Source organism: Sus scrofa, chromosome 13 (assembly GCF_000003025.6).
Source record: "Sus scrofa isolate TJ Tabasco breed Duroc chromosome 13, Sscrofa11.1, whole genome shotgun sequence".
NCBI classification, from domain to species: domain Eukaryota; kingdom Metazoa; phylum Chordata; class Mammalia; order Artiodactyla; family Suidae; genus Sus; species Sus scrofa.
In genome coordinates, this window is record NC_010455.5 from 131660837 (window position 1) to 131671372 (window position 10536).

General features: G+C 50.7%; 1 protein-coding gene across 1 annotated transcript; it reads left to right on the plus strand.

Annotated features, from left to right (window-relative positions):
- Positions 1638-4817, plus strand: FAM43A (family with sequence similarity 43 member A). Its single transcript, XM_003132600.4, has one exon. The coding sequence runs from the start codon at positions 2649-2651 to the stop codon at positions 3921-3923; it is 1275 nt and encodes a 424-aa protein (XP_003132648.1). The 5' UTR covers positions 1638-2648; the 3' UTR covers positions 3924-4817.

The window sequence follows — 10536 nt, forward strand, 5'->3', positions numbered from 1 at the left end:
CATGGGCATGCATTTTTATGGTCTCTAATTTTGCTACTCTCTATATCTGGAAAGCCCTTCAATTCTTCCCTGCTTGACACAATCCTGTTCATCCTTTAAACATCACCATCTCCGTGGAACTTTCTCTGATTTTCCTAGTCACAAAGAACTTTTTTCTCCCCGTTTCTCAGAATACTTTGGGTCCTTCTCAGGGCATTTTGTTCACTCTGAATTCCTGTGCACATGCATGTTTCATTCATTCATTCAAAAATTAAGTGATGCCAGGCACTGGGGGCAACAAGGGGCTCTCATAGAACCTGCATTCCAGCAGGAGCCCAGAGCTGGGTGAAGTTTACATCCTTCATTGGACTGGGAGGTTGTTGGAGACAGGAATTGAGTCTGCTCTCAGCTCTGGGACTAGCACCAAAAGGTACTCAGGAAAGTTAGTTATATTGAAACTCAGCACCAATGACGCTGAGAAAATTGGGTTAGAGTTCAAAGAAAGGTTAAAAGGGTAGATGGCCAGAGAATTTCATCTACATTGAAGAGCTATGCTGGTTCTGAAACCAGGACCTGACTTGGAAGCCAAGACATCCAGATCTCCAGGGTATGGGGTCTGGGGAGCAGGAGGGTCCACTGCCCTCCTCTGGGATGAGCTTGGGAATTTGAGGCAGAGTCATCCAGACACTTATGACCCATTCCAGCTAGAAGTGGTCTTGCTTTGATTGAGCAGAACATAGAGGCAATCCGGTTGTTTTAAGGGCCCAGAAATGAGTTACTAGCCAAGGGTCAGGCCGGTCAGATGATTAAAGCGACATTGTCCAGATGGCACTAGAGAAAAGAATGATTAATGCTAATCATTCTTGGTGTAGGGCGGCCGGGCATTATTTGACACAAATTTAAAAAGTCCTTTGAATTTTTACTAGGAATTCTTATCCATAATGTGACAAGGATGTAATAAAACCGAATGACTGGCCTGACAAAGTAAAATGAATTCCAACCAGACCCAAGCATTACTTAGAAATGGTATACATCTCTATAACCCGCTCTACTCTGAGGCTGATGGAAGGAGCATTGCTGGGGGTTAGGAGTGGTAAGACCTTATTTGTCAGATCTATACTATAGTATTACTTCTAATCGTCAACTACCACTCATCTCACTGTTCACTGTCTGCTCTGTACCTGTGGAGAAAGGGTTCCTCCATAGTGAGAGATAAGTCTCAGTGGTTTCCTTGCCCCTCTTTATTTTAATAAAATACAATTCTGAAAAAAAAAAATTAAACGTCACCCAGTCATTCTCAGCAGTCACACGCGGAATCACTATTTCCCCTACCTTTGGGCATATCGAATTATAGCCTAAATCCCATCTTGCACCACCTTCCCCAGAAGTTTCGATGGAGACACACATTTACTCAGTGAGTTGCGATTCAGCCTAGGGGTGGAGTGTCAGAATTCAGGTTGCTTTTCCTGCGGGGTAACCCCAGGTCTTGGCGATTTTCGCAGATAAAAGAGACGCAGGTAAATTTGGGTTGTAATGGCCAGATTGGACCGGTCTCCCCTTTCCCTCGTCCAAGGGCTGCAACCAGGTCCCTTTAAGAGACCAGGAACCCGTGGGGCGTCGGAGTCCGAAACGGAGCCTCTTCGCTGCTCCTCCCCTGTCCCCGCGCGGCGAATGGTTTGTGCCGGCCTATATTTACCCGAGATCTTCCTCTCGGACGGCAAGGATGTGAGGCTGGCGAGGCGGCTACTGCTCGTGGCACCGGAGGGGGCGCGCTGCAAAGGCGGGCAGCCGAGCGAAGAGATCCCGGGAGCGGAGTTGGACACTCTCCGGAGGGAAGAAATGAGGTAGCGACCGTCCCCGGAGCGGGCTATGCGCGTGCCCTGCCCTCGGAGCCCCGCGCTGCCCCGGCCGAGCCAGCCCGGACAGTGAGCCGGCGGAGCCGGAGTCCCCGGCGTCCTGCCGGAGCGAAGATGCAGTGACCCACCGAAGGACTGCTGCGCGGGGCCCGCTGGGGCCAGCCGGACCCACCATCTGAGTGCACTTGGGGCAAGCAGCTGATTCTGGGACCCGCTCGGCCGAGGGGCTTTTTGCCTCCAGCACCCCTTGGGGTGGGGAGCACTGGCTCCTGGGCACACTCGCGGTTGTTTCCGCGGTTTCTGGCCCTAGCCCTGGGGGTTGAGTGTGTGAATGTGAGAGGGGGGCCCTTTTCACCTTCGCCGAGGAGTTCCTGCGTATTCTCGCACCATCCCGGCTGCTCTTGCTGGGGCTCTCTCATTTATTTGCACGCGCGTATCTCTCTCTCTCTCTTTTTTTTCCTAAAGACATTTTCCGCTCCACTCTCGTGCTGTCTTTCTCTCATTTGGCTTGCCTAAGACTCTTTGCCCTCGTCCTGCCCAGGCTGGGGTAAATCTGTGTTCGTCCCCCCTCCCCCCAACTCCCGCAGTTAAACCTTTTCTTCTTTTTAAAAATTCTTTCCCTACCTCTTTCGGCGGGGTTCCGGAGCGCTATACACGCCCCCGCCCCCACTCCCTCCGACCCGGCCACTCCCAGCAGAGTTTTATTTTTCGGTCTTGCCCGGGCCCAGCCCGGCCGGGGCGGGTGGCTCAGCCGGGCTTCCACCCGGCGCTCCGCCGCCACCGCCGCCAGCTGCGCGGGGGCGCCCTCCGGAGATGCTGCCGTGGAAGAAGCATAAGTTCGAGCTGCTGGCCGAGGCGCCGCCACGGCAGGCGTCCAAGCCCAAGGGCTACGCGGTGAGCCTGCACTACTCGGCGCTCAGCTCGCTGGCTCGGGCTTGCCCCGAAGGCGCGCTCAGCAGGGTGGGAAGCATGTTCCGCTCCAAGCGCAAGAAGCTGCATATCACCAGCGAGGACCCTACTTACACCGTGCTCTACCTGGGCAATGCCACCACCATCCAGGCGCGCGGCGACGGCTGCACTGACCTAGCGGTGGGCAAGATCTGGAGCAAGAGCGAGGCGGGCCGTCAGGGCACCAAGATGAAGCTGACTGTGAGTGCGCAGGGTATCCGCATGGTGCACGCCGAGGAGCGCGCGCTGCGCCGCCCAGGCCACCTCTACCTGCTGCATCGTGTTACCTACTGCGTGGCGGACGCGCGACTGCCCAAGGTCTTCGCCTGGGTGTACCGGCACGAGCTCAAGCACAAGGCAGTAATGCTACGCTGCCACGCGGTGCTGGTGTCCAAGCCCGAGAAGGCGCAGGCCATGGCCCTGCTGCTCTACCAGACGTCCGCCAACGCTCTGGCGGAATTTAAACGGCTCAAGCGGCGGGACGACGCGCGTCACCAGCAGCAGGAGCTGGTGGGCGCGCACACCATCCCCCTGGTGCCGCTGCGCAAGCTGCTCCTGCACGGACCCTGCTGCTACAAACCGCCAGTGGAGCGCAGCCGCAGCGCGCCCAAGCTCGGCTCCATCACCGAGGACCTGCTTGGCGAACAGCAGGAGCAGGAGCAGGAGCTGCAGGAGGAAGAGGAGGAGGAGCACACGGACGGCTGCCTGAATGAGGAGGAAGAGGATCGAGCCGGGGAGGGAGGCCCGGCAGAGCAAGAGGCAGAGGCGCCGCAGGAGCTCGTGGTGGCCATGCACTTCGAATGCGGGGACTTGCTGGAAACGCTGGAAAGCAGCCGCGAGGAGGCGCTGGGGGAGGGCGGGGTCTCGCCAGGCCCTGAGGCTGGGCCGCCGCCTCTGCTACTGGGCAGTGCCTCCGACATGAAGGCCGAGCTCTCGCAGCTTATTAACGACCTGGGCGAACTCAGCTTCGGCAACGACGTGCGCAGCCTGCAGGCGGACCTGCGGGTGACGCGCCTGCTGTCGGGCGAGAGCACCGGCAGCGAGAGCTCCATCGAAGGCGGGGGCCCGGACGCCACTACTGCCACCACCGAGGACCAGTCCACCGACTGCGGCAGCCCAGATGAGCCCCTCTCGGGCTGAACTCCTAACCATGCACTGTGCGCGCCCCTTTGGCCCCCTACCCTCTCCATCGTCTCCTTACCGCCCCCCACCCCCAGGAAAGGGGAAACGGGACACTTGAGGCCCAGACCCGCCCCTCATACTTTTGGCTCTGTTTGAAGCGGGGCTCAGATTGCACGTGGAGATATGGGGGAGAGAAACCCTAACAAGGCAGGGGAGAGAGGCAGGCCTCTGGGGTCTGGAGAAAGGAAGGGCCGCTGGTGTTAGCAAAGCCCCGCAGGCGTGAGGTGCCTGCCGGCCAGTTTCCTGTTTGTGGGGCAGCTGGGGCCTCAGGAGGAGGGGTTAACTTCCTCCCCCACCCCCCAACTGGGAGCGGCCTAGCGCTGTCATTGACAAGTCATTTGAAAAAAAAAAAAAAAAAGAATTTGTTCTCACAATGTTTGAGGCTTTGATGCCACCTCCTTGCCCCTCGTCTTCTTGGTGCGAACGCTTGGGTTGTTTACCTCAGATTCAGACCCTTGAAATTTTGCCAAATTCCTCAAATAACTGGTGGGGAGAGGAGGGGGGAAGAAAGAAAGTTGCATTTTGTTTACAGTTAAAGACATCGAATATCTAAAAAAGGAGTTTTCCTTTAGAAACACACACACCTTCCTACTCAAAAGATCACACTCCATGATACTGTGTAAAATATTTTTGCACTGTCGTGAAGTATTTTTGACTTTTTTTTTGTACATAACTGTGTTTTCAGAGTTGAATGTTTATATCTTTTGCTGTGCAAAAGGGACATGTAAAATGTTGTTCAGTTGTATATACGGAAATGTGTATAAAACATTTTGTTATTTTTTAAGAGTAGCACTGCCCTGGTTCTGTTTGCACGCCAGTGGGGAAAGAATAAAGAGGAAAATTGAACAGACAGGTGAGTGTCCAGAGCTGCTTCAGCAAATGCTTGGCCTGGTGGGCGGGAGAGCGTATGCCCACGGCTGGGAGGGGGTGGGAGGACGGTCTTTGGCCATGGTGGGGCTTGGAGGTGATGGGGGAACAGGAACCCACTTTATGTGTGGTCTGTGGGCTTTCTGGTCCTCTGCAACTCTGGGCCCTATTCTTTGCTTATTAAGTTGTGTGAGCTCGGACTCTTCCTGGCCACTTTTGAGTTCATTCTTGGAGATGTTGGGCAAATTCTGTGCCTCATTCCCAGACCTTGTGAGGTTATTTAGGGCGGGGTGAGTTTCAACGTCTTCTGAGGTTTTACCACCTCCTTCTGTGGTTCATCTTTTCCTTTCCTAACAGCTCAAGGAGCTTTAGAGATGAGAATTAGAGACCTAACGAAAGTCCTGGTGAGGGGTGGGGAGGGAGAGGAGGGGCTCTTAGAGGAGTGAGACCATCTCTGCTTTTTCCTGGGAGGAAAATAAAGGAGAGAGGCAAGTGGAGAAGTTCCAGTCACGGCCTGAGTGAGTCATGATGCAGGTGGGCTCGGGGCGGGGGGGGGGGGGCAGGTGGAAGAGCCTGTTTCCTTTCCTTTGACAGCCCAACATGACCCAGTGGGAGAATGGTGTGGAGGTCAAGGCCGAGAAGGACTGTTAGAGCTTGGGCTGTTTGTGTGTCTTAGCGTTTTCATGCTTTCTGTGTGTTTGTTTCTGTTGTAAATGCCAAACAGATGTCTCTAGTTTGGCTACACCCGATCAGCTGGAAGCTGTAACAAGAGCTGCAAAAACTATGCCTTCTGCAAATTATTTTTTTCCCTTTGCCCCTGTGGGCCCCCTTTCCTGTGCTGCAGAAACAGATCGCCCTCCTGGCCTTCCCTGGTGTCCGGAGGCTCTTGGCTTTGTTTTTATCATAAATATGTTCTGAGTAACTAGACCTAGTGATCCTAAGGAATCTGTAATTCATTGGAACCAGAGAGGAAAGTGAGGTGGGTGGGGGAAGGCTGGGGGAAGGAGATGGGGAAGATTTTCTAGAAATTAATAGGAATGGGTCATGCATCAGATGATCCTTAGAAAAGCAAAGGGTGGGTGGATGGGAAATTTTAGAATATTCATAGTCACTTCTTGTGGCATTAGATTAAGATCCATCTTTTATTTCTATTCTGTTATATTTTTGGTTGGGTTGGGAGTCCCAACCCTTTCTCAAACATGTCACAGTATTGAATGATATTTTCAAACCCCCAGGTAGAGAGCGGGCAGGGAAAGTCTGCTGTGGGAGCCATCACTATTTTGCATGATTAGATTTTACATTTCAATTTATTTCCACACACTGCCAAGTTCCTCTCTTGTTTGAAACTGATGAGAACATCAGACAGGGTGAAGATCACTTGGCTAATACTTGGGAGTGGGGCAGGGTCTGCATGTCTTCCTTTTTTTTGGCCATGCCCATGACATGTGGAAGTTCCCAGGCCAGGGTTGAACCCATGCCACAGCAGTGTCCGGAGTTGCTGCAGTGACCAGCTCCTTAACCTGCTGTGCCATCAGGGAACTCCTGCATGTCTTCCTTCTTAATTCAACTGATGTGTCCAGTGAGAATGCTGAAGTGGCTTTTGTCTGTGACCGACTGGGATATGGTGATTAGTCAAGAGAGTTCAGACAAATGACCTTTACAGCAACACAATCAATAAATATAAAGTAACTGTCTCCTTAAAGCCTGATTTCCCCTGTCATCTGATTTATTAACAGGGAAAGGGGGCTTAGGGGCTGAGGAAAGAGGAGGAAGAAAAGAAAGAACCAGCAAAAGAACCAGCTCCCTCTTTCCCTCCCCCCTGATGCCCTCGCCTTCCCTCCTTCCTCTCCTCTCCTCTCCTTTTTGGCTTTTATCCCCACTGCACCCCAGGGCTCTGGCTGATGTAATTCTAGAAGAGATGCAAAGGTGATACATGATTCACCTCTTCTTACATCTCAGTCTTCCAGGGAGGATATCACTGGCGTAAGGAGAGATGTTTTGAATGAAAAACCCTAAACCTGAAAACCAATTTAGTCCTAACACTCAAAGGGAAAAGAGTGGTGTGACAAAAGCAAAACAAAGCAGAGGAAACACACATTCCAGAAAAGCACCCGAGGTCTGGTGTACTCATCAAATTTAGTTTTACAAGGTGAAGCTTGCATTTCTCCTTTACAACCTGATGGTGCTTTAAATGTAGTGAGATGCTTGCCACATTCTTCCCCAGCCTCGGTAATCCTCCGTGTCCAGCATTGCAGTACTGACTGCATGAAAAACGGACTGACTTCTGCTGCAAGAGAGATGGTTGCAGGGCTGGCCGTGTGTGTTCACGGAGGAGGAGGTGTTCCTCAGCCTCTCTTGGCACCAACATCCCATATTCCTTTGTACAATTTGTGGTGTGTGTTGAGGAAGGAGGGAGGAGTAGGATGGTGTAAAATAAACAATAGTATTACGTACTCTCTCAACTATTACAATTTCAAAGAACACCAGCTCTATCTATATGCATGCTCCTCCCCAAAGAAAACCTCCCTCTCATTGCACCACAGTCAGCAGAAGAGTAGGTTTTAAACAAATTAGAAAGGCTCTGTTATACCAAGAGAGCACAATGCCCTTCCAGGGACAGAGCCACTTTTAAGAGTTCTGCTTGTGAACAGAGAGAGAACTGGTTGTGAAATCCATCCGCGGCACTACACTGGAGATGAAAAAACCTCATGAGAGTCACCATGAGAAACATAATGATTCTATTAGGAGCTTATTGCCCTCATTTTTAACAGGATTTAGTCAAGTAATGAACAGAACTCTTTCCTCTGTGTGGTATGCATCAGTGGCCCTGGCATCTGCTGGTAAGTGATGCATGACGGAACCAGAAATGTGTGTGGACTGCCGGGGCAGGAGCCTTGGCTGATGTATGGGAAACTACTTTGGGCTCCAGGTGGGCAGGAGGCAGGCCACCAGGGTCAGGGTGCTCTGCACGCTTGGCACCAGACTTTTCTATACTCTAGGTATTTTTTATCTCTAGGTATTTTTTGATTTCCTCTTTGGTTTCTTCAGTGATTCATTGGTTGTTAAGTAGCATATCATTTAGGCTCCACGTGTTCATGTTTTTTTTGCAGATTTTTTCTTGTAGTTGATTTCTAACCTCACAGTGTTGTTGTTGCAAAAGATGCTTGATATAATTTCTGTTTTCTTAAATCTACCCAGGCTTGCTTTGTGACCCAGCATGTGATCTATCCTGGAGAGTGTTCCATGTGCTTGGCCACATCCGGATCTGGCTTTATTGTTAGCTGGGGCCTTTTCTGCTCCTGCTGGCATATCCATGTCACCCATCCACAATGTGTTTGGAACCACTCTCACCAGCCCCAGCTCTGGAGTGACCCAATTTGAACAGCTTTGACTAACCATCACTTTGGTGGTTTGAATGGCTAAGTGGCCCTGGAGGTGAAACCCCATCCCTTCACTTCTATAGGGCTGTTCAGTGGCACCAGCAAAGGCCCTTGTTTTTGACCTCCAGAAAGAGCAGCCCTTCAGATGGCCTCCTTTCCTGTCTCTCTATCTCTCTCCAACCCTACTTCCTCCTGTAACACATTATTCCCCTCAGGCTTCTTCTTTTACCCAGCTTCTTATGAGACCCTGGATTCATTTCTCTCCTCCTTCTCACAAACCTAGCTCAGATTTTAATCACAACAAAGAAAAGAAAGCCCAAACTTGAAGGGAAAAACAAACTAAAAACATAGTCAGCACCAACCCTGCAATTCCAGGACATGCTCTGGCCCTTGCCCCCATTTATAAATGAACAAATGAAGCACAGAAAGTGATGTCCTGCCCAAGGTTATACACGGAGACACCAAGACCCAGGGGTCCAAACTCCTAAACCTGTGCTCTTTTCACGTTCTTCCAGATTTTCAGCTTTGGAATGGCAGAAACTGGCAGTTGAATTGTTCTTTGTTTCTCCTTTTTTTATGTGCCCCTACACATTACACATGGTAGATGCTAGATGATAAACTTGTGTGCCATTCATCAACATGCCACTCCCACCACCAAGCATGCATGAGTGTCTATTAGCTGTGTGATACTGGAGGTAGAGGGGTCAGGTGTCTGTCTTTCTGGCAAGGATGCTGCTAGTGGGTGTGGTGACAGCCCCCAGAAAAACTTGATTTCCTTTTTCTTCCACCCTTCAGATCTGGTCTGGCAAGACCTCAATCTAGAAGAGCAGGTGTATTTGAGGATAGGAGGGCTCTTTCCCACTGCACCCTGTTTATTAATCACCTGTATCCATCCTGGTTGGCTGAGTTCTCCAAGGAGAGGCATGTGACTTTAAGCATCTCTGACTCACCAAACTTAGCACAGGACTCACCACTTAGTAGGTGCTTAGGAAATGCTAAAGAAAGAGAAAAGGGAGGATTCTACTTGAGGCTAGAACAGGGCTGATAAAGCCCTCATCACCGAGATGGAGGAGCTGATATTTTAAGGTTATATGTTTGGAGAGGAAGGAAGATTGGGATTAAATTGACTCCTTATCTCTACATGAGATAGATTCAGTTCTCAAGATTTTCCTAGAACTTCCCTGACCTTCCTAGGGTGAAGGGAGAAGGAAGGTTAACTTGAACATGGCTTTGAATTGCAGTCACCAAAGTTATTTCCCAAATCCCTATAATTCGACCCCAATAAAGGCTCACATAAAGTGGCATGGCAGAAAGCTGATAGAAAGAGCCTTGGACTCAGGCCTTGAAGTGATCTGGACTCTGTCTGCATTGACCTGGTCACTTCCCCTCTCTAGCCTCAGGATCCTCATAGGTAAAATGGATGGGTTGGATCAGATAGGAGCAAAACTAATGTTCTGAACTAAAGAAGGAACAGAGGTTAAGGTCAAGTGTGTTTTTGCCTTCTCCTAGTGGGTGAGAATAGAAGAAACCTCTGAATTGGGCTAGAAACTTTCTGGGGATCTGAGGACATCTTTAGGACTCATTATAGCCTGGACCTTCACCAGAGTCTAATTTGGAGGTGACATTTCCTAGGTTGGGTCAGAGCAGGAATTGCCTATTAGGCATCCCTTTCACACTACCTCAAAACCTGGAGGCCATGAGGTGTCCTACAAAGCAGGCTGATAATGAATCTGAGGGCCAGGGTAGGAAATAGAGAGTAACTTGCCTAAGACCACTCAGCAACCTGGGGCCAGAAGTCAGATCTCCTGACTCCACGTCCTATACTCTTTTCCCTGTATCTTTTAGGTTGGGATAAGTTAGTTTGGAAGTAACGCAGACACATCCAAGGAAATCTGGCAGAGCCCAGGTGTCTGATTAACGACTGAGGCTACCTGGTGGCATGGCACTTTGTTTTTTTAATAATGGAGACAAGGACCCACAGCAACAACTCTGAGAGTAAGCGGGAGTTGGCATCCTGGGATATGCTTCCCCACCCCCTTTTTCTTCCCTGCCCCAGGATCCGTTCCAATCCTGGAATCCTTCTCCCAGAAGAATTTTTTCTTTGCCTCCTATCAGGGATTCTCCCTCCCTTCTGTTCCGGGATTAGCCAACAGTGAATGGCTCAAGAGGTCCAGCTCACCCCAAGGCCAAGGTCATCTACCCTCCCTGAGGAGAGCTTCAGCACTTCTCTAGACCAGTCCTTTCCTTTTATAGATGAGGACACTGAGGCTCAGAGAAGGGAAAGGACTTGTCCAGTTATTGCAGGGAGCTTAGAGCAGAGCCAC